Source organism: Macaca fascicularis, chromosome 14 (assembly GCF_037993035.2).
Source record: "Macaca fascicularis isolate 582-1 chromosome 14, T2T-MFA8v1.1".
Taxonomy (NCBI): Eukaryota; Metazoa; Chordata; class Mammalia; order Primates; family Cercopithecidae; genus Macaca; species Macaca fascicularis.
In genome coordinates, this window is record NC_088388.1 from 29,061,713 (window position 1) to 29,086,609 (window position 24,897).

The 24,897-nt window shown below is 39.4% G+C and overlaps 1 protein-coding gene across 1 annotated transcript; it reads left to right on the forward strand.

Annotated features, from left to right (window-relative positions):
• The first annotated feature begins 381 nt into the window (after positions 1–381).
• Positions 382–23,262, forward strand: TRAF6 (TNF receptor associated factor 6). Its single transcript, XM_005578173.5, has 7 exons — positions 382–602; positions 8,515–8,832; positions 12,209–12,359; positions 13,896–14,054; positions 16,162–16,233; positions 18,542–18,619; positions 20,540–23,262. The coding sequence occupies exons 2-7, from the start codon at positions 8,537–8,539 to the stop codon at positions 21,350–21,352; spliced, it is 1,569 nt and encodes a 522-aa protein (XP_005578230.3). The 5' UTR covers positions 382–602; positions 8,515–8,536; the 3' UTR covers positions 21,353–23,262.
• Positions 23,263–24,897: the final 1,635 nt, after the last annotated feature.

Genomic DNA, 24,897 nt, shown 5'->3' on the forward strand with positions numbered 1-24,897 from the left:
GAGGGATTTAAGAATTCCTGAAGGTCAAGCGATCTAGCCCAGCTGGGGTTTTCTCCTGCTATAGGAGTGCTATAAAAGCGCAATTTGGGATTACTACTGTCACTGCTGCTCACCAAATTAAGTTATTCGGTGAGTGATCTTGTCGTCGCCATCCCTATTCCAACACACACCCATTGACATACTCGGATTTGGCTGTGCGGCGCAACGAATTCCCAGGTGGGACGCGCGAGCTGGAAGAAAGCCAGGCGGCGGGGCTGGGAGCCCGGCCCGGCCCGCGCCACAGTTCGCCTGGAGGATCACCGCCAGGGGGCACTCTCGCCGAAGTCGGCCGCTCTGTCTCCTCCCCCGCGCGCTCCCTGCCCCTCGCTCCCCGCAGCCAGCAGAGAAGGCGGAAGCAGTGGCGTCCGCAGCTAGCGTTTGGCCTGCGGACGGTTCCCGGAGATGGCGACGGAGCCCATTGGACCCAGAGTTTGACGTCCAAGCAGCCACGTCTCGGCGCGCAGTGTCTGTATCCGTCCTCTACCAGCACCTTGGCTGAGCGGAGTCGTGCGGCTCGGGGGGAGCCCTGCCCGCCTGGTTCGGCCTCCCTGCGCACTTGAGTGGTGGGTCTCCTTCAGGCGCCTCCTTCTGGCGGCCGCAGCCTCGCTTCCCAGCGGTCAGGGACGCCGCCCCCCGCCCTTTCGCTCTCGGCAGGTCGAGGACGGTGTCCCTGTCCCCTCGCTCCCCACCAGTCGGGGACGCCTGCCCTGTCCCTTCGCTTTTTCACAGGTCAAGGACGCCGCCCCTGCTCCCTTGCTTCCCACAGGTTGCTGGACGCCGCCCCTGTCCTCTCGCTTCCCGCTGGTCGAGGACACCGTTCCCTGTCCCTGGCTTCCCGCCGGTCGGGACGCCGCCTCTGATTCCACGCTTCCCACAGGTCGCGGACACCGTTCCCTGTCCCCTGACCTCTGCTCCCCAGGCCTCCTCTTCCTCGCTCACTCTACCTCCTAAAAAACCGCATGTCGCCTTCCTCAACCTTGCTCCCCTCACTCCGCTTTTTCCCCTTCCCAGATAAGGAAATTGCCTCCTGCAGTTTTCCGCTCCTTGGAACAAACACCTGCTTAAATTTTTAAAAAATCCTTTACGTTCCTGGCGACTCCGTCTGTCACTGTCATGGGAAAGCTATTTTCGGATTCCCTGTTCAACTCGATAGAAGTCTCAGGCAGCGAGTTTAAAAAAAAAAAAAAAAAGGCTCAGATGACACGAATGTTTCCTCCCCCACCCCTACAGTCGGTAGTTCGAGCGACTGTTCCAGACGCCGGGTTGATAAAGCTGTTCCTAGTATTTGGCTTTAGGGGAACTCCAGCTGAGTTAGGACTGTCTTGAATGTGAACAGAAAGCACCTAAAGTATTAGCAGCTTCGCTGTATGGTATTTGATTGTTTGTTTCTCTGGGAGCAGATTACTATTTCTGAATGTCTTGTTACACAGGTTCCGTATAGAAACGAGAAAAACTGGTAAAGAAATTCTGTGTTGGCCTTGTGAACTTGGCCGCTGTCATTTCATTCATTCTCTTTTGGTTGCTAGGGAAGGGAGAGGGGCTTTTCTGATTTTGAGGCTGAGGGTCTAGGTAAGAACAATGTGGCCTCTTTTGTGACTCTGGGAAGGAGTCGGGCATGTGGTGGGTACAGGATTACCTCAGAGATTCAGCCTGCATGCACCACAGTATTTCAGAATTGTAACATGAGGTCTTCTCTGTGATAAATTTGGGCATATGATGCCGATAAACTTTTGGCCACTTAGATTTGGAGAGAAGTTCAAATCCTTGCCTCCTGGAGCAGAATAAATAGTGCCCAGAAAGGGGAATGCCCCTTGAATTTGGATTCAAAGTTAAGGCACAACAGCTGAATATTTTGCAGCATCTCTTGGCCATTGGAGTACATTTGTACTTCTTCACACTTTAGAAATTTAAGAAGCTGGTAAACAGTTTCTGTTTCTAAAGCTAGTAGGAAATTAAAGGTAATTTCTCCTATTTTCTTTACATGGTTTTTACTTTAATAAGTTACATGTTTACTCATGTATGAATTTCAGTTGACTTAAAATTGACTCATTTAAGACATAACCCGTTGACTTCTTTTAACTTGGCTCGTATCTCCTTAGCATCTGCCTTGGAGGACTAACATTTTGTACATCATCCTACTTCCCCCTCCCCCAAGACATTTTACAGTATTCTCCTTTGATGATAATGTACACCCAGACACTAATTTGTGAATTTAAATCATGATTTATGACAAGGCTGTTTTCAGTACTACTCATTTTATAGTTGAAGTAAGTTAGCAGTAGTTACATTCCACAATATTTAAGGTAGTGCTTATTAGATTTCACAACTGCAAAAGGGAATTACAATCAGGACACTCTTAACATACAAGTTAAGGAACAATTTATACTTTGTTCCATCCCTTTATCAATTCCTGTAGAAAGCCACGTAAGTAAGTAGAATAGAGGCTGTAAGAAATTTTTATTTTAGGCCTGGCATAATGGCTCATGCCTGTAATCCCAGCACTTCGGGAAGCTGAGGTGGGAGGATAGATTGAGACCAGCCTGGGCAACAGGCAAAACCTTGTCTCTACAAAAAATACAAAAATTAACCAGGCTTGGTGGCACACACCTGTAGTCCCAGCTACTTGGGAGACTGAGGTGGGAGGATCACTTGAGCCCAGGAGGTGGAGGCTGCAGTGAGCCATGATCGTGCCTCTGCACTCCAGACTGGGCAATAGAGCAGGATCCTGACAAAATTTTATATATATATATATATATATATATTTTTTTTTTTTTTTCAAAAACATATTCTTTCTTATGTAAAATCAAAGTTCTATCTCCAGCCTGCTTTTGTAGCAGCTCCTATGACACAGTAGGAGGTTAAAAAGTAAAAAAAAAATCCTGATAGAGCACAATATTTTCTGCATGCATGCCAGATCATCTTTTATTTACTTCTGTAACTGACACAAAGCACTTTTTGTTCTTCTCTTAGTATTAGTTATCATTATAATTAAGTTAGAAAGGTGATTTTTCCTTAACTCATTGTGATCCTTAAAACTAAAGGGACAAAATGTTTTAACTTACCAAAGAAAGAGGAAACAAAAATGCTAAATGGCAGTCAAGAACTGTTTTTAACTTAATTTTTCCTTCATGTTCAATTACATGGAACTATATACTATGGACTTAAAGGGTGACCATATAAAAAAGTTTATTTGGAAAATAGAAAGCTCTGGATTGCTTCTTAAAGCATGGAAAGTAATGTGAAACTTGAAGGCAAATAGATTTTGAACATGCTCACTTTTATGTCACACTGCATTCCCACAGTGGAGTTCCTTTTAAGGAATTATAATTGATTAGACAGATTTTCTTAGGAACACATTAGCTATAAAAGGTCTCTTCAAACCTAAAGACCTTCAAGCCTTTTGAACTGGATTGGAAGCAGGCAGTGTATAGACTGTCCAATAAACTAAATTTTGAACTGGACGTTTGGGCAGAAAAGAAAAGATACACCTAGCTTCGTAATTTCTGCCTTTGTCTTCTGGCCAGCACTTGGATATATGTCCTATAACCAAATAACAAATACTAATTTCTCAAAAGTGATTTTACTTTTAAAAAAAAATGGTTCAATACCTAATATTGTCAAGGGTAGAGAAAAATGGACTCCTGCATATATACCATGCCTGTGGGAGTGGAAATTAGAATGTCTGACACATATTGGATAACCAGGATTATCTATCAGAAAGCTTAAAAAGTTACATACCCTCTGATCCAACAATTCTACCTCTAGGAAATTTACCTAAGGAAGTAATTGGACACAAAAATAAAATGAGGTCTATCTGTATACCTCATTTTATAGCACTGGTTTTTTGCACTTCACGGATACTGCTTTTTTTTCTTCAGCATGTTGAAGATTTATGTGAACCCTGTATTGTACAAGTCTTTCCATGCCATTTTTCCAACAGCATGTGCTCACTCTGCATTTGTCTGTCACATTTTTGTAATTCTTGCAATATTTAAAACTTCATTATATCTATTATAGTGATCTGTGATCAGCGATTTTTGATGTTACTATTGTAATTGTTGTTTTGGGGTACATGAATCACACCCATATACGATGGTGAACTTAATAAATATGAGAGCTCTGACTGCTCCACTGACCAGCTGGTATCCTTACTGTCCCTCTCCTCAGGCCTCCCTACTCCCCTGAGACACAGCAATATTGAAATTAGACACAACAGTTTTGAAATTAGACCAATTAATAATCCTACAATGGCCTCTAAGTGTGCAGGTGAACCAAAGAACCACAGGTCTGTCACTTTAAATCAAAAGCTAGAAATAATTATGCTTACTGAAGAAGGCACATCAGAAGCCAAAATGGGCCGTTTAGCCAAGTTGTGAATACAAAGGAAAAGTTGTTGAAGGAAATTAAAAGTGGTACTCCAGTGAACTCACTAATGAGAAAGTGAGACAGCCTTATCACCGATACGGAGAAAGCTATAGTGGTCTGGATGGAAGATCAAACCAGCCACAACATTTCCTTAAGCCAAAACCTAATCCAGAGCAAGGTCCTAATTCTCTTCAATTCTGTAAAGTTTGAGGGAGGTGAGGAAGCTGCAGAAGAAAAGTTGGAAGCTAACAGAGATTGGTTTATGAGATTTAAGGAAAGAAGCCCATCTCCATAACATAAAAGTGGAAGGTGAAAGAGCAAGTGTTGATGTGAAACTACAGCACATTATCCAGAAGATCTAGCTGCGATCATTGATGAAGGTGGCTACACCAAACAACAAATTTTCAGTGTATACAAAACAGCCTTTTATTGGAAAAAGATGCCACCTAGGACGTTCATAGCTATAGACAAGTCTGTTCCTGACTTCAGAATTTTAAAGGACAGGCTGATGACTCTTGTTAGGGGCTAATGCAGCTGGTGACTGTGAGTTGACACCAGTGCTCATTTACACTTTTGAAACTCCTAGGGCCTGAATAATGATATTAAATCTACTCTGCCTGTGCCTTATAAAGGTAACAACAAAGCCTGGATGACAGTGTATCTGTTTATAGCGTAGTTTACTGAATATTTTAAGCCCACTGTCAAGAACTGTTCAGGAAAAAGAGATGCCTTTCAAAATGTCACTGCTCATTAACAATGCACTTAATCACCCAAGAGCTCTGATGGAGATGTTCAAGATTAATGTTGTTTTCATGCCTGCTAATATAACATTCATTCTGTAACCCATGGATCAAGGAGTCAGTTAGACTTCCAAGTCTTATTATTTAAAACATACATTTCATAAGGCTATCGCTGCCATAGAGAGTGAGTCCTCTGATGGATCTGGACAAAGTAAATTGAAACTTTCTGGAAAGGATTCACCTTTCTAGATGCCATTAAGAACATTTGTGACTCATGGGAGGAGGTTGACATATCAGCCTTAACAGGAGTTTGAAAGAAGTTGAACTTGAAAGAAGCCCTCATGGATGACTTGGAGGGGTTCAGGACTTCATTAGAAGTCACTGAAGATATGGTAGAAATAGCAAGAGAACTAGAATTAGAAGTGGAGTCTGAAGATATGACTGAATTTCTGCAGTCTCATGGTAAAACTTGAACAGATGAAGAGTTGCTTCTTATGGATGAGCAAAGAAAGTGGTTTTCTGAGATGGAATCAACTCCTGGTGAAGATGCTGTGACCATTGTTGAAATAACAACAGAGGATTTAGAATATTCTACAAACTTAGTTGATAAAGCAGTGGCAGAATTTGAGAGGATTAACGCTATTTTTGAAAGAAGTTCTCCTGAGGGAAAATGCTATCAAACAGCATCACATGCTACAGAGAAATACTTCTTGGTAGCAAACTTCATTGTTGTATTATTTTAAGAAGTTTTCACAGCCACCCCAGCCATCAGCAATCACCAACCTGATCAGTCAACAGCCATCAACATTGAGGCAGGACTCTCTACCAGCAAAAAATATTACAGCTCGCTGAAGGCTCAGATGATCACTAGCAGTTTTTAGCAATAAGGTGTTTTTCAGTTAAGGTATATGCATTGCCTTTTTAGACATAATATTGCACACTTAATAGACTATAGTATAAACATGACTTTTTATATGTATTAGGAAACCAAAAAGTTTGTATTATTTGCTTTATTATGGTATTTGGATTATTGCTATGGTTTGGAACTGAACCCAAACTGTCTGAGTATGCCCATATATGGGAATAAAGATAACAAAGGATATATACCCTAGTGTAGCATAACAGCATCATTTGTCCTCAGATTTGGAAGGTATAAAGGGGGCCCTCTACCCTATTTTATGACTCAGCTGTAGTGACTAGTTCTGCTATTTTCTGCTGTCTTGCCATTGTTTGCTTCCTTTCAATCTGTATGAACCTTCCCTAGGAGTCCACATCAGATATAGCAAGGCTATGGGAGCTATTTTTAACTTAGGGCATACTGTATCAAAACTAAATAAACCACAGCCGGGCACGGGGGTTCATGCCTGTAATCTCAACACTTTAGGAGGCCAGGGCAAGTGGATCGTTTGAGGTGAGGAGTTCCAGACCAGCCTGGCCAACATGGCAAAACCCCATCTCTACTAAATACAAAAATTAGCTGGGCGTGGTGGCGGGCGCCTGTAATCCCAGCTATTGGGGATGCTGAGGCAGGAGACTTGCTTGAACCCTGAAGGCAGAAGTTGCAGTGAGTCGAGATTGCACCATTGCACTCCAGCCTGAGCAGCAGAGTGAGACCCTGTCTCCAAAAAAAAAACCTAGACAAGTAAACTACATGCCAAGTTTCTTTGCAGATTCTTGGGAATTCTGTCAATTTAGTGTAGTAGTGCTGGACAGACCATGTTTAATAGTAGCTGTGGCCAGCACTTTAGTGTAATAAAGTAAAGGCAAATAAATTATAAATGCAGCTTCATGGACAAATTGGTCAAAACATGGATAAAAGTAGTGTAGTGCAAAGTGCAAAGCTCCAAGGTCAGGTAGACTTGGGTTCTGATCCCAACTCTGTTACTTATTAGTTGGGTAGTCTTGGGTAAGTTGCTTAACCTTTTAAGCTCCATAACTACCACTTTGATAAGTGGCGACAACAAAACTTAAGTAAAATACTACATGAAGTTGTTGTAGTAACTCATTCTTACTGACTGGCACTGTTCTAAGTGCTTTGCACATATTAACACATTTAATCCTCTGAGTAACTCAGATGGATTTTATTGTTAGAACCATTTTACAGATGAGAAAATTGAAGCACAGAAAGGTTATATAATTTGCCCAGCTCATAAATGGAAGAAAAGAGTTGAATTCATATCACTCAATTCCAGCACCTGAGCTCATCACCACTTACTAGCACTGCCTTTCCAGCCAGAATAGTGCCTCATTGTAGGTGGTCATCAAGTGCTACTGAGAATCTCTGAAAAGAATAAAAAGGTATTTGTAGTGGTAAAAGGATTGAGTACTACTGTCTTAATCTTTGATTTGGTGCAGTGGCAGCAAGGAATTTTACATAAAAGTGAGACAAGCAGGAGAATATGACTGGAGGCCTACATTCTGTTTCTAGAATGATATCTGGCACATACTAGAAATTTTTTTCAAAAGTAATTATTTAAAATACAGATGTGGTTACATGGGCTGTGAATTGCTCTTACATATTAGCTGCTTGCTTGTAAATACCAATATCTCCTCTGCTCATGAAACCAATAGTTTTCCATAGGCAAACAAAACATCACTTGTTTTTCCAGTCATTAATAATGAAACATAGTCACTTGACCTGACGGAAGGCAGAAGGACATAAAAGTACACTTTTTCAATTCTATTTTTAATACCTAATAGAAATCTCCACACTGAGCATTTAGAAGTCCTTATAGAATTTTAGACCTAGAAAAGAAACCAAGATCTAAATGGTTAAGTAACTTGCTCTAATCATGCGTCTGATAGTGGCACATGATCACCTGATTCCTTGTGTACTGCTTTTCCTGGCACCGAGCTGCTAGCCATACTATTCCCTTCAGCTCAGGATACTTGAAGGAACTTCAACAACATGGATAAGTTCTTTAGCAATGCTTAGTGAACACTTACTGGATGAAAAATCTTGTGCTAAGTACTGAGGAAATGGAAATTAAAATATTTAGCTCAATCACAGGAAACAGACATGTAAACAGATAATTGTGATATAGAAGAATATTACAACTGAGGTGCTTCTCCTTTTTTAACTTTATATGCTATCATTCTACTAGATCATGAACTTCTGAAGGGACCTAGCTTTCTTTGTGTGCTCCAAGTGATTTGCACAAATAATAATGTATATTTTGAAAGAGAGAATCAGGTAACTTACAATAGTCGTGAAAAAGCTCAAAACACTTTTAAAAGTTTTCTGTAAATAACAATACAGCTGAGGTACATGAATTAAAAAGTGACTTGTATAGATAAGCTATGATATATATGTGTAGGGTGTGAGTGTGTGCGTTTCTTATAAAGGCATTTTTTCTTGTTGTTTCTACAGAGCAAGTGATAATCAAGTTACTATGAGTCTGCTAAACTGTGAAAACAGCTGTGGATCCAGCCAGTCTGAAAGTGACTGCTGTGTGGCCATGGCCAGCTCCTGTAGCGCTGCAACAAAAGATGATAGTGTGGGTGGAACTGCCAGCACGGGAAACCTCTCCAGCTCATTTATGGAGGACATCCAGGGATATGATGTAGAGTTTGACCCACCCCTGGAAAGCAAGTACGAATGCCCCATCTGCTTGATGGCACTACGAGAAGCAGTGCAAACACCATGCGGCCATAGGTTCTGCAAAGCCTGCATCATAAAATCAATAAGGTACGTGAGCGTAAGAAAGAATGGTGTCCTATAACAGAACCAGATGCAGAGAACATTATTACATAGAACATGGAACATCCCAAAAGTAGTCTTACACATAAAAAGCTACTTAGGAAAAAAGAACAATGGACAGAAAATTGAGAAAGTTAGATTCTTATCCCAGTTTCCACTGTTGTGTGAAAAGTGACCTGAATCTCCTCCTCTCTTGACCCTTGAATAAATAAGTAAATAATCTGCTACTTTTACTTAAAGCAGTTCTAATGCAGACTGGGGAGTGACTCTATGCTTTAAAGAAAATAGTATTTTTTAAATGTACCTTAAATTATGATGCTACTAGAGAAGGATAATCTCAACCACACAAAGAATACTGACTGTAAGCAATCAGTTATTGTGATTTTAGGCATGTTAAATCTTGCCTGTTACCTAAAGTGTATGGTCAACCAGTATTTTTAAAGAAATTATTAACTGAAGGCTCTACCTTCATAATATATCCAAAATCCAGTCCCTACTCACTTCCTGCCTCTACCACCATCCTGTTGTGAATCACCACCAGCTCTCTAACAGGCCTCCTGTTTTCTATTCTTGCCTTCTTCCAGGCTGTTCTCAATACAACAGCCAGAGTGAACCTAGTAAAATAAGTAAGATGGTGTCATCTCTGCTCAGACCATTGTAGCAGGGTATCTGGGAGTAAAAACTAAACTCCTTACGACCCTGTATAACAGGCCCATGATTCATTTCCTGACCTCTTTTCTGCTGTGCTCTTTGTCCTTCTACCCATTCATTCCCTCTTTGCTATTCCTTGAACGTGTCAGGCACACTCCTACCTTGGTGAGTGGCTTTAGCTCTTCTGTTTGCAACACTCTTGCCACAGCTAACCCCTTAACTCCTCCTCTTTGGCTCAAATGTCACCTTCTCATAGGTCCCCTCACCACCCTGTTTATACCACAGTGTGGTTCCACCCTTCTTGCCAGCCACTCCCAATCTCTCCACCTGGCTCTACTTTTCTTTTTTCCCTTAGCAGTTTCTGCCTTCTAAAGCACCAAATAATTTATGTGGTTATTGTCTGCCCCACTGGATTATAAGCTTCTTGAGAGCAAAATTTTAGATCTGTTTTATTTCTTGATTTTTCCCAAGTTCTGGAAATAGTGCCTGACCCATAGTAGATGATCAGTAAATCGTGGTTGCTTTAACTGAATGAAAGTACTTGCAATTTCCATGGAAATAGATACATTTTACTGTAATTCAAAAGTACATAGGAATTTTTTAGGTGACTAAGGATTCCTATACAGGACAAAAAATTGGATGAAGAGGGGCAGATTTTATGTTCTTCAATAAATAGCCATCTAGTTATATTAGTGAATTCATTGTAAGTCTGTTCTGGCAATTTGTTAGTCTCCAAAAAGTTTTTATCTGCCAACTTTTACATTAACTTTTCTATAAAATTTGAATTTAAGAGTAACTACATCCATACTCGGGACTTGGCTTAATTTAAATCACAAAAGGTAATGTCTGTTGTTTCAATTTTGGGGAAAAATGTATTACATAGTGCTGACTTTACAAGATCTATTTTGGGTGGATTTTCTCAACCTCGACATTATTTTATTTTATTTTTTATTTTTTGAGATGGAGTCTTGCTCTGTCTCCCAGGCTGAAGTGCAGTGGCACGATCTCAGCTCACTGCAACCTCTGCCTTCCGGGTTCCAGCAATTCTCTGCATCAGCCTCCTGAGTAGCTGGGATTACAGGCACCCGCCACCACACCCAGCTAATTTTTTGTATTTTTAGTAGAGATGGGGTTTCACCATCTTGGCCAGACTGGTCTTGAACTCCTAACCTCGTGATCCACCCACCTCAGCTTCTCAAAGTGCTGATTACAGGCACGAGCCATTGCACCTGACCAACATTATTGATATTTTGGGCTGGATAATTATTTGTCATGGGAGAATGTCCTGTGTGTTGTAGGATCTTTAGCAGCATCCCTGGCCTCTGCTCACTGGATGCTATTAGTATCATCCTTTCCTGCACTTAGAAGTCCCAAAATATCCCCTGGGGGTCAAAATTGCCCCTAGTTGCGACCGCTCTATACATGAGAGCAGAATTAAAGGCACAACTTTTTTTTTTTTGATGCAGAGGCTGGAGTGCAATGATGCAATCTTGGCTCACTACAACTTCTGCCTCCCAAGTTCAAGTGATTTTCCTGCCTCAGCCTCCCCAATAGCTGAGATTACAGGCGTGCATGCCACTATGCCTGGTGAATTTTTGTATTTTTAGTACAGATGGGGTTTCATCATGTTGTCCAGTCTAGTCTTGAACTGCTGACGTCAAGTGATCCACCCACCTCGGTCTCCCAAAGTGCTGGGATTACAGGCATGAGCACTGTGCCCAGCCTCAATTTTTTTTTCTGTGTATAATTATTTTTATTTATGTTGTATTTAGGTAAAATGGTAGCATATTATGGATCATTGATTTTCCTGTAGGTAGAAATGTAGTTTTTTACCAGGTGTCAGCCATGCCCAGGAAGGTAGCTAACCTTTAGCAGCTTTTTAATAGCAAGATGTTCGTGAAAGTAGTGGGACAGTGGTCTGAGAAGGAAATACAACCCACAAAAAGAAGTCTGAGGCTTTTTTTTTCTGTCTCCCTGTAAGCTTTTTAAAAACGAACACCTAGCGCCAGTGTTCTTAAAGGAACTGCTCTGAAATTTCTCATTGAGTTCGTCATTCAAGCAATCAAAGTGCATCTCAATACAACCCCATTGTCTTTTCCTGAGGATAGTGTTTTCCAGCATAAGAAAGAATAAACCACTGAGAAGCAGGACATAGAGGTCCTTTAACTTTCTGTCACATTGGACCCTAGACATACAAATAAAGGAGGACTTTTGTTGACTGTTAGCTGGAGTGTTATAGTGACTATTTCAGAGTAAACTTTAAAATGTGACTTCATGGAGGTACTGCTAAGTGCTGAAATTTTTACTTATGACTGAGCAATTGCATTATAGACATGTTATTAGCACTGTGAGCATCTTTCTAGTGTGTTGTATAGGTGTGACAACACAGAGGCCAGACGGCCAAAATTCCCATTCTTAACTTGCACTTCATTTTATACCAATCAAAATACCTTACTCAGCTAATTTGTCTCAAAAAGCTGGACTCTATCCTACTGTATAAAAATCCCTTTGCTTTTGATAGGCTATCAATATGCTGCTAGTTGTACTCATTTCATAAAAGAACAGTTTATTTTGTTGATGTGCAACATAATGTGTTAAATTGTTTTTTCCTTCTGAAACAGTAAATGGAGAATTTATATATAGCGAATTAAAGTTGTTTGGATTTTCTAAAGTGAATATTTAAATCTAGTTGTGTGTATTTTGTTTCTGTTAGGGATGCAGGTCACAAATGTCCAGTTGACAATGAAATACTGCTGGAAAATCAACTATTTCCAGACAATTTTGCAAAACGTGAGATTCTTTCTCTGATGGTGAAGTGTCCAAATGAAGGTTGTTTGCATAAGATGGAACTGAGGCATCTTGAGGTATTAAAGTTCTTTTCTAGCTGTTAGCGCATGTATGAAAGGAAATTCCTACAGAATAGGAACTTTGCTATGTCCATCTGTGTATTGCCAGTACCTAGCATATGATGATTAGTTAATAAATTCTTGCTGAATTAATGCCAGTCCTTTAATTATTGAATATAAATATAAGTAGAAACCAGAAATATACTGTTTTATCTACTCTGGCTTTGCCTAGCAGTAATTTTTTTAAAAAAATCAGTATTGTTTCGGCCGGGCGCGGTGGCTCAAGCCTGTAATCCCAGCACTTTGGGAGGCCGAGACGGGCGGATCACGAGGTCAGGAGATCGAGAGACGATCCCGGCTAACACGGTGAAACCCCGTCTCTACTAAAAAATACAAAAAAATAGCCGGGCGAGGTGGCGGGCGCCTGTAGTCCCAGCTACTCGGGAGGCTGAGGCAGGAGAATGGCGTAAACCCGGGAGGCGGAGCTTGCAGTGAGCTGAGATCCGGCCACTGCACTCCAGCCTGGGTGACAGAGCAAGACTCCGTCTCAAAAAAAAAAAAAAAAATCAGTATTGTTTCATAAGCTTTTTTGGTGAGTTTTATCTGCAGTAAACCTGAGGAGCATTTTAAATACAAGTGTCGGCCAGGCACAGTGGCTCACCCCTGTAATCCCAGCACTTTGGAAGGCTGAGGCGGGTGGATCACGAGGTCAAGAGTTCGAGACCAGCCTGACTAATATAGTGAAACCCCGTCTCTTACTAAAAATACAGAAATTAGCCAGTGCATGGTGGCATGCACCTGTAATCCCAGCTACTCAAGAAGCTGCGGCAGGAGAATCACTTGCAACCAGGAGGCAGAGGTTGCAATGAGCCAAGATCGCGCCATTGCACTCCAGCCTGGGCAACAGAGTGAGGCTCCGTCTCAAAAAAGAAAATACAAGTGTCATATTTTAATCTTAAAACTTCATTTTTGTCATTTTGAAATAAGCACTAAGTCCCAAGTAATCATCTCAGTATCCTCATTATACTTTTTTCTGTTTTTTAAATTGTGCATTTTATTATGAACTAAATGGAATACTCCTATAGTTTGAGATTAACTGAAACAATCAGATTATAAAATAATTTGCTTTTAAACTAAATAGATCAATTATTAACTTGGTGATTTTTACCAGAAATTAAATATTATTAATGTTATATTTGAAATTAAATGTTTAAGACAGCTATGCTACTTGCTCCTTTTACTTACTAGCTCTTAAAAGAGAGTGGCCTTTTCGACACAGTAATAAATTGATAAATGGGAAATCTGACTTCTTTCCAACTCTCTACCCTAATTGGATGCATGAACTTGAGAATTCACATTTCTTGTATAAATTTGCAATCCATGACCATTTGAAAAAATTCACTAAAGACGTTCACATTGTGAATGGTTCTGTGGTGTGCACTAGACAAAGTAGGTTCAGTAGCCTGCTGAAAGAGAACAGTATATTATTAGGAGAGATTATATGTAGAAGACTTCAGAGTTGGCTAATACTAATCTATTATTTTTTTATTATAGGATCATCAAGCACATTGTGAGTTTGCTCTTGTGGATTGTCCCCAATGCCAACGTCCCTTCCAAAAATTCCATATTAATATTCACATTCTGAAGGATTGTCCAAGGAGACAGGTTTCTTGTGACAACTGTGCTGCATTAGTGGCATTTGAAGATAAAGAGGCATGTACTAACTTGGAGTTGTTAAATTCACTACTTCGTAAAACATTGTTCTTCAATGTGTACTTGAGGGGGTTAGCAGTAGATAAGGATGTGACTCCAACTCTGAGTCTATATTATCAATTTTGGGAAAAATGATTTTTAAGAAAAGAAGCTTCAATAAGCCATTTTAGTTTGTAAGTGTAGAGTTTGTATTTGCATGTCTTTCTTAAAAAACATTTATACTAGTTATCACTATTGTAGATAGGCAAGCAACAAAACTTCTAGGAAGGGCATATGCCGATCAGCTTTCCCGTGTGATATTTTGATGACCAATTTTGGATTGGAGACAAACAAGTAGAATAATTACTGCATAAGATCTACACAAAATTATTTTGAAAAAGAGAATGGGTTATAATTATTATGAAGAATAAATCAAACCCACAAAGTCTGTTTCCTCAATGATACTTCATCGTGCTGTATATATAATGTATTTAATGTATTTACATTTACTTCTCATTTTGTATGTTATATTTAAATTTAAAAGTTTATCCTTTTTTTTTTTTTTTTTTTTGAGATGGAGTTTCGCTCTTGTTGCCCAGGCTGGAGTGCAATGGTGTGATCTCAGCTCATCGCAACCTCTGCCTCCTGGGTTCAAACGATTCTCCTGCCTCAGCCTCCTGAGTAGGTGGAATTACAGGCGCGTACCACCATGCCTGGCTAATATTTTTGTATTTTTAGTAGAGATGGGGTTTCTCCATGTTGGTCAGGGTGGTCTCAAACTCCTGACCTCAGGTGATCCGCCCGCCTCAGCCTCCCAAAGTGCTGGGATTACAGGCACGAGCCACCAGACCAGGCAAAAAGTTTATCTTTTAAAAAGAAACTTGATGGTGCCTAACAGCATCATGATTATAGGACAGTTTTTATATTCAGAAACTGAGATAGATTAAGTAGACTTGTATTAATATTGCCAATAAAAAAGCTAACACTGAAATCTAAGCCCTTGATCCCTATCCTATGTATACTTTTATAAAATAACCTACATATAATTTATGTTCTTTTGTTCTATTACTTAGATACATCCTTAAACTACAGTTTTTATAAATTCATATTGGCAGTTTTTCCCTACTTTGAGATCAAGTGTATTATATCCATTACATTGATAAAATATTCAAAAAAAGTCAGCCAACTTGATATAAATATAGAGAAGTCTCAGTCATAATCAGAGTAAAATGACAACTCCTTCCTTTCTTTTTTTTTTTTTTTTTTTTTTTTTTTTTTTGAGATGGAGTTTTGCTCTTGTTGCCCAGGATGGAATGCAATGGCGCAGTCTCGGCTCACCGCAACCTCTGCCTCCTGGGTTCAGGCAATTCTCCTGCCTCAAACTCTCATGTAGCTGGGATTACAGGCCTACACCACCACGCCTGGCTACTTTTGTATTTTTAGTAGAGACGGGGTTTCTCTATGATGGTCAAGCTGGTCTCAAACTCCTGACCTCAGGTGATCTGCCCGCTTTGGCCTCCCAAAATGCTGGGAGTACAGACGTGAGCCACCGCGCCAAGCCCGACAACTTCTTTCTAAACTTTAGTAAATTAGATTGACTTAACCTGGAAGGCTAATTATTTCTTAGCGCGTCAACTAAAGTCATTATATTCTAGAAAATAAGGCTCACCCTTGTGGGGCATCTGAGAACCTGAGCACCAAATCCTCATGCCCTAATAAAAGATTTGTTCTTTAACTCTACTGACAAGAAATTTTAATTAAATTGTCATTCTGCTGCTGAAAATTTTTGGAAAAAGATTGCCTTTGGAGAATTATAGCCTCGGCAGATGATGTCCAAAGTAGTTACAGATGCACCGCCTCAGGATAAAAGGAAGGAATTGGAAAAATTATTTTTTATATACTACCCTGCTCTTTTAAAGAGCTAGAAGGTTGAATGAATCTCATTATGACACTGGGAAAGAGAAAGAAAATATCCTTTATATATTACTCTCACTTTCACTCACTTTTGTTTTATACAAATTGATGTCCTTATTTGTTTATAGTGAAAAATTGCTTTTTATCAAAATTAGTTGTTTTCACTTTTTCAGATATTTTCATGCTTTAATTATATTTCTCGAATAAAATTTAGATCCATGACCAGAACTGTCCTTTGGCAAATGTCATCTGTGAATACTGCAATACTATACTCATCAGAGAACAGGTATTATTCATTTTCATAAATTATTATTTTCATAAACAGCTTAAAGAAGTTAGGATTTTTAATTGAAAATTTAAATCAATAAGGCAAAGAAATACAGATTGAAGAAGTATTAGAGCTGTGTGGAAATTTTTTATATTAATTAATATAAATAATAAATACTTTAATGAAGAACAAAACATCCAGCCCTTTTTAAGTACTTAGAATTCCTAAGTCATTAACATAATACCTGTGCTTTTGTATATTCATAAAACTTCCCAAAAAAACCAATTTTAAGATAAAAATAATCAAAAGTAAGGGTCCCCAGTTATAGAAAGAAAAACTAAGATATATATCTATTTACACACAGGGAAATGAGGCTCTCAAGTGTCCACAGATTGGCCGAAAGAATAAGAAAGAACAATGAAATAAAGGAAAGTAGTTCTGTTCAGTAGGAGAATATTAATTGAAGCTGTAATCCCTGAGGCATACAGGGAAGTTTTCAGATTTTCAGGACCTGTAGCCCTTCTGTTCAGTTGTCCTGTGGGCCACCAATCAGGCATCATTAGAAGTAGTAACTGTAACAGAAAATTATATGGTGGGGTTTTTTTGTTTTTTTGTTTTCTGAGATAGAGTCTCATGCTGTTGCCCAAGCTGGAGTGCAGTGACACAGTCATGGCTCACTGCAGCCTCAAATTCCTGGCTCAGGCTGTCCTCCTCCCTCAGCCTCCCAAGGAGCTGGGACTACAGGTGTGCACCACCATGCCTGGCTAATTTTTTATTTTTTTAGATTTTTTGTAGAAATGGGGTCTTGTTATATTGCCTAGACTGATCTCGAACTCCTGAGCTCAAGCAATCTTCCCACTTTGGCCTCCTGCAGTGCTGGAATTACAGGTGCAAGCCACCAAGCCCAGCCCAAAGACTGTTTTGACTATTAGTAGAGAAAGGAAAATTCCATCTGATTGCTATCTTCTGACATTTGGGGAGTTTTCCCACAAAACATGAATATTAACCATTAAATATTTATATACCCATGAAATCTGTAAACCCAGAGATCATTATTGACATACCTTACTGAGAAGCAGCAAGCAAAACCTGTCACTGGACAAGTTTGTTAACCTTAAAACTTTTTCATTGGTTTGTTGCCAGTCTATTAATTTTTCCAACAAAGGCTTAATTTGAAGGTGTTAAACTTTTTTGCTTAATGAAGTCCTAACTCATTTTCCTTTTTGCTCTCTTTTAATATTTAAAGGAAACCATGCAACAAATTAAAACCCAGCAAAAGAAAATACAGGAAAAAACCCTAGACTAAGAGTCAGAAAACCTGGGTTTTCATCCTAGTTTTAAACTGTATTAACTGGTTTTATTTGTGCCCTCTCATGTTTAACAAGTTGACATTCTAAATAGATCTGGGATCAGCAAACTGGCCTGCCCCCTAGATTTGTCTCACTGCCTGTTTTTGTAAAGTTTTATTGAAAGAGCCATGCCCATGTGTGTATGTCTTGTGTATGGCTACTTTTATATGACAGTGGTAGAGCTTAATACTTGGGACAGAGGCAGTACAGCCCATATTTACTATCTGATCCTTTACAAAAAATTTTATTGACCCCTGTTCTGCACTGTTCCCTCTTGAGAAGTGAAGGATTGAATTATAATAAATGGTCTCTCCGGTACTTTCTGTTTGAAATATCTACAACTATAGCTAAATTAAATTTCTAAAGGGAATTTGGCACCTCTTTTAAAAAATATGATTGAGTATAATGGATCTTACCTTAGAAAATGTGTCTTAGATTCCAACATCGAGAACTGAGACTTTCTCTAGAGCTTTTATTAATGTGTTTAAAGTACCTTCTAACATCTGAGTCTCCCCATTGTAACTAACATATGCCCAGATTAACAAAAGTTAAGATGATTTTTGAAAGGTGGTCATGAGGAAAGTATGGGTGTAGTCAGTGGCTTCAGTGCATGCAGTTGACTGGTTCCTATTAAATGGCCTAGACCGTAGTGGGAGTCGATTGAGTTTGCAGTTGTAGCTGTTGTCAGGTGTTTTTTCTGTAAAGTGCCCCTAGAGGATGCCAGTTCCCAGCAAGAGGAACAAATTCATTTTCTTGAATTTTGAATAATTGGAGGGGTTATGATGAGATGTTGATATTTCCTTTCTCTATAACTTTTGGAAGTAAATGTTATTTTAATCTTTGTGGGTGATGGTTTATGCTGCACCTATTCAACTGCCAATGTGGTACAAAAGCAGCCATTGACAATACAGTTTAAATGTTATTGCATCGAACATGATATGCAAGGAGGATTTTTCAGCCTTTGTTTTGGATTTCAGATGCCTAATCATTATGATCTAGACTGCCCTACAGCTCCAATTCCATGCACATTCAGTACTTTTGGTTGCCATGAAAAGGTAAGATTTTTTTTTTCTTTTAGTTCTTGAATATAAGTAAAAAAATACTCAGTTACATCATGTAGTGGAGAATAACAACAAGAATGTAAATGGTTTATAAAGCAGTGTAATAAGTTATATAATAGAGTTATTCATGGATGCCATGAGCAGAAGCAAAGGCATACTTAGCAATGCCTAAAGCATTCAGACAGACTTGAAAAAACATGATGCCTTGGGCTGAATCTTGACAGGTGAAATAGTTTTCCAAGAAGACAAGGGAGAGAAGACCAGTGAGAGAGAGTGAGCATGGTGATTTGAGGAACTACAATTAGTTTGTGTTGTGCTAGTTCAACCCAGTAGCAATGTAGATGATTTGAGGTAGAGGTGGAGGTGGGGGTACTAGTACCTGAGCTGTTGGAAATACTTAAGTGAAGACAGCTTGAATTATGGTGATGACAGCGAAGATAGATCTAGGAGACAGTACATATTTAGGAGAGAAGATCTATTGCCTATGTGACTAACTAAATGTGATGAGTAAAGGAGAGGGAGGCATCTAGAATGACTCTTGGTTTCTGGCCTTTGTCACTGGGTAGATGGAAGGGCCATTCGGCAAAAAAGAGTGAACACAGGAAGAACTGATTGGAGGTGGAGTTTAAAAAAGAAAAATCTGTTTTAATGAATTGAGTTACAGATATGACTTCACCCAGCTAGGGAACAGGTGGAGAGGACTGACATGCATTCTGTGCTGTCTTAAGCCCCAAAGAGAAATTAGGACTCAAGTATTGCTTTGGGGAAGTGATTTGTGGTGATAATGGAAGGTGTGATTGAGATCAGATAGAGTATGTACAGGAAAGAGAAGTACACCAAGGAAAAGAGCCATGAACAAACAGTGTAAGAAACAGATGAACCAGGCAAAGAGAAAGTATTATTATGGTCTCCAAAATTAGTTTCAAGATTCATGATCAGTAGTGTCAAATGTCTGAGATGGATCATTGTTTATGTTATGTCTTTCTTTTTGGAGAGTGCAGTTACACTTTTGCTTTTCCATTATACTTTTTTTTTCCTGACTTATGTATAACAAACATACATTTAATAATTTAAAAAAATAAAATGAGCAAAATGGTATGGTTATAGTTTGTGGAAAAATTCTGTATTTTTGTGCTTAGAGAAAAAGACTTGAAAGAAATAAAATGTTAATGGAAGTTAGGAGAGATAATAGGTAGCATACTTTCTTTTTGGTCATCTATATTTTCTAGGTTTTTTAAAGACTATGTGACCTTTTATAATAAAAAAGTGTTGCATTATGAATGTTTTTCATATAATAGGATGTTCTTAATGACCTTAGAATAGCGTGGTGCCAGGAAAAAAATCCAATTTGCAATAGATTTGTATACTGGGAATTGCAGACGATACAGATAGACTATATTCTTGACTTTAAAAAAAAAAAGAAAATGGTATTAATATTAACTGGAGAGACAAAAGATCTTCAGAGAAGTTTGTCCTTTTTTAATGGGAAAGATTTTAATAATTGTATTCTAAAGAGGGAGAGATGTTTGAAGATGAAGAAAAATCACTGAGTAAAATCTCTGGGGTGTTGCAACAGGTCAGGTGACATTTAGCGCACAGGTAGAATGTTAATCTTGGAGAGGACAGGCATCTCAGTCAGAAAAGAAGGATGTGTATAAATACATTTTTTGTAGGTGGGAGGGAGATGTATATGAGTGAAAGCTGGGAGAGTAGTCATCAGATAGTCTGTTTTTCAGTGAACTAAGAGGCAGAGTCGCCTCATTGGATCAAAAATCTGTTGAAGGCAAAGGAAAATGGTAGAGAATTGAGGGAAGTGGTGTGACTACTTGAAAACCTCTTATTTGACCTGGCCAGGTCCCTTTCTTGCTCCTCACAGTATCGGTTCCCAATCTAAGGCTTGTGCTCGATTTTTAGATGCAGAGAAATCACTTGGCACGCCACCTACAAGAGAACACCCAGTCACACATGAGAATGTTGGCCCAGGCTGTTCATAGTTTGAGCCTTATACCCGACTCTGGGTATGTCTCAGAGGTCCGGAATTTCCAGGAAACTATCCACCAGTTAGAGGGTCGCCTTGTAAGACAAGACCATCAAATCCGGGAGCTGACTGCTAAAATGGAAACTCAGAGTACGTATGTAAGTGAGCTCAAACGAACCATTCGAACCCTTGAGGACAAAGTTGCTGAAATTGAAGCACAGCAGTGCAATGGAATTTACATTTGGAAGATTGGCAACTTTGGAATGCATTTGAAATGTCAAGAAGAGGAGAAACCTGTTGTGATTCATAGCCCTGGGTTCTACACAGGCAAACCCGGGTACAAACTCTGCATGCGCTTGCACCTTCAGTTACCGACTGCTCAGCGCTGTGCGAACTATATATCCCTTTTTGTCCACACGATGCAAGGAGAGTATGACAGCCACCTCCCTTGGCCCTTCCAGGGTACAATACGCCTTACAATTCTTGATCAGTCCGAAGCACCTGTAAGGCAAAACCATGAAGAGATAATGGATGCCAAACCAGACCTGCTTGCTTTCCAGCGACCCACAATCCCACGGAACCCAAAAGGTTTTGGCTATGTAACTTTCATGCATCTGGAAGCCCTAAGACAAAGAACTTTCATTAAGGATGACACATTATTAGTGCGCTGTGAGGTCTCTACCCGCTTTGACATGGGTAGCCTTCGGAGGGAGGGTTTTCAGCCACGAAGTACTGATTCAGGGGTGTAGCTTGCCCTCACTTGTTCAAAAACAACTACCTGGAGAAAACAGTGCCTTTCCTTGCCCTGTTCTCAATAACATGCACATGAGCCGCAGGAAAGATGTAGTATCTACTAGTGAGTGTTGTTAGAGAGGTCACTTACTATTCCTGTTACAAATGATCTGAGGCAGTTTTTTCCTGGGAATCCACACGTTCCATGCTTTTTCAGAAATGGTTAGGTCTGAAGTGCCTGTGGCATGTTGCAGCAGCTATTTTGTCAATTAGTATACCTCTTTGTTGTGCTTTCTTGGGCTTTTGCTCTGGTGTATTTTATTGTCAGAAAGCCCAGACTCAAGAGTACTAAACTTTTAATAATAATGGACTTTCCTTAAAACTTAGTCTGTTTTATAGTATTATATGTAATATATTAAACGTGAAAATCACTACCGCCTTGTGCTAGTGCCCTCGAGAAGAGTTATTGCTCTAGAAAGTTGAGTTCTCATTTTTTTAACCTGTTATAGATTTCAGAGGATTTGAACCATAATCCTTGGAAAACTTAAGTTCTCATTCACCACAGTTCTTCCTCCAGGTTGTTACTAAGGATATTCAGGGATGAGTTTAAACCCTAAATATAACCTTACTTATTTAGTGTAAACATGTCTGTTGAATACTTGTTTAAGTGTTAGTTATGCCTTGCTTACATATTTCCTTGAGGTTACGAAGCAGCATCTTCCCCAGAGTTTGTAATGCTGAGAACCATGTGGATACCAAGTGCTTATTGTATGCTGTGTAACCCTTTTTGTCTATTCAGTGCAGAGGGAATTTCACAGCTCTGCATATGTCTTCAGTTGTTTAATGCTTACAAGACAGGAGATACACACAGTCAGCAACATAAAAATTAAAAGTGACTCAAGTAGTCAGCCCATGTGGCATCTCAGTGGTGGTGACAGAAGCTATGTGAGCCAGAAGTTTTTAGCTCTTTCGAATACCCTCTGTTTTAGTTCAATTAAATAGAACAAAATTGATTTCCTATAATGAGAATTTTTTAAAACCTGGGAGATGATTGGCGATACCTAAGAGGTCACCAAACTAAGATTAGAAGTCATAGTGGTTGTATCACAACTTAGCTTGAGTACGTTGCTGTAGCCTAACAACTGCAGGTTCTGAGAAGGATCCTGTGGAATCCTGGAAGTAGCCAAATTTTCCTAATAGGGAAAGATGATTTTTTTGTGTGCCATGTATTTGTTAAAGGCCTATATATAGATATAAAATATTGTGGAATTGTTCTCAGGGAGACCCGCAACTAGTATAAGCTTATAAAGGATCTAAAGATCCATCCACCATTTAAAGTTGTCTGGTAACGAGAGATAACATTGTATCCCCAGAGAGGCCAAATCAGGGTCCCCAGCCAGCGTTCTAGATCAGCCTTCATTTCAAGAGAAAGCCAAGGCCCTCATCTACTGGGGAGTGTGGTTTTCAGCCCCAGCGAGTGTCGTTTTGAACTTTCCCTTTGCTTTTTTCTCTCTTCTCCCTCCCCACCCACCCTTGCTCCTGATCTGGCGAGTTTGTTATGGAGTGAAAATAAAAGTCAAGCAGAGACCTTGTTCCCCATGCCACCATTAGTACCACAAGCTCATGGCTAGTTACCACATTATTTCCTGGCAGTTTGTGTCCCTCAGCTGTGCCTTCCAACCAGCTCCTGAGAATCACTGCATACCACCCTCTACCTAGGGAAACCCACACTGCTGCTGTTCCTGTGATTGTTTTACAATGAATAAATAATTGTCAAATTCCATTTAAAAAGTAAACAGTAGTAGTTTTGTATTTGCATAGAAAAAGCCTGAAGGAAATATACTAAACTTTTTGTTGGCTTATTTTCCTTTGTGCTTGCTTATATTTTTTACATTTTCTACAATAAATGTGTACTTTTATCAGAGAATTAAATGTTGCCGCAAAACATTCAATCTCCACGCCCCCAGCTCAAAAAAGGAAATGATATTTAAAAACTTCCTGGTCAGATTTCTATTAAAAGCATTGGCTGTGCATTAGGTACAAAGAGGAGTCATTTCCTGCCTTGGTGATACTATTTTTTTCTACTAAAGTCTTTAAAAAAAAAATTTTTTTTGTTTTGCCTAATTTCAGTTTTTAGTAAGCTTCCCATCTGTAAAATGAGTTGGACTAGATGTTTCTACAGTCCCCTCCAGCCATAACATTCTGTCTCAAATTAAGTTCCAAGCACCAGAACACTGACAATACTTACTAAAGTATTTTGCCAGTAGAAAATGTCTTTAACTTATTCTTTGCTGACACTGATACTTTCCTCTAATTTAGTGTCTGTCAGCTGGGTCACATCTTAAATAAAATGAGCAATTTTAACCCCCAACATTTGGCATTTTGTCATAAACCAGCCATTATATTATGCTGGTCATTCATCGTGACTACAAAGTAAAAGAGTCAAGCTGTCATTCCAAATAAAACTTTTGACTTCAATCAGAATTAAGCCTTAACCTGGAAAGTTGGTTTCTTCCTTATATTTTCCCAGTCTCCTACTCCATTCTTAAACATGCTAGTTTCACTCAGTTGGGTGTACAAGCCTTTGGGCTTTATGTTGTATGTTACTAACCATCTTTTAACATACTTATCTTTTGGCATCATTCTGGGACATTGCTAAATTAAAAAGAAATTGTTTCCTCTTTTTCCAGAGATGTCTAACCAAGTGATTTTTTTGCTTTTTTCATTTGTTTGTTTGTTTGTTTTGAGACAGTCTCACTCTGACACTCATGGCGCGACCATGGCTCACTGCAACCTCTGCCTCCCGGCTTCAAGAGATTCTTCTGCCTCAGCCTCCGAAGTAGCTGGGATTACAGGCACCTGCCATCACGCCCAGCTAATGTTTTTGTATTTTTAGTAGAGACAGAGTTTTACCATATTGGCCAGGCTGGTCTGGAACTCCTGACCTCAGATGATCCACCCGCCTCAGCCTCCTGAAGTGCTGGGATTACAGGCATGAGCCACCGTGCCCAGCATCCAACCCAATGCTGGATGAAACTTGCTGTATGTCATACATTTTGCTATTGGCAAGCAAGTCTGAATGTTGATTGGAAGTTTGGTAGTTTGTTACTATCTTTTGGCAGCAAAGATTGTTTATTAGTATACTACAATGTGATTTAACTTTTATTTTGGGGATAAAGAGTAGAAAAAAGTGAAACAGAATGAAGGCAGGTGTTTTTTATCCTAATGATGAACTAATACAGAGCTATTGGACTATCTCTAGCAATTAATTTTTGTGACCCTTGTAAAATTATACAGGTCACAGTATAATTCTCCATTACTGTTTTTATACCAGTAAGTCTTAGATAAACTAACAGCATGCTTATGAATTATGTGTACAATTAGAATACATTCTTTTTACAGAGGAACAATTGCTTGGATGTACCAACACTGTTCTCTTCTGGGCTTGCTTCAAGGTCTACTCATTATTTTATATAAAATACCATTAGGCTGGGCACAGTGGCTCACACCTGTAATCCTAGCACTTCGGGAGGTGGAGGCTGGCAGATTGCTTGAAGCCAGG

Coding starts and splice junctions, on each gene's coding strand:
- TRAF6 (XM_005578173.5), top strand. CDS start 8,537: ATGAGTCTGCTAAACTGTGAAAACAGCTGTGGATCCAGCCAGTCTGAA. Junction 14,055..16,161: donor TGGCATTTGAAGATAAAGAG/GCATGTACTAAC, acceptor AATAAAATTTAG/ATCCATGACCAGAACTGTCC. Junction 16,234..18,541: donor CTATACTCATCAGAGAACAG/GTATTATTCATT, acceptor TTTGGATTTCAG/ATGCCTAATCATTATGATCT.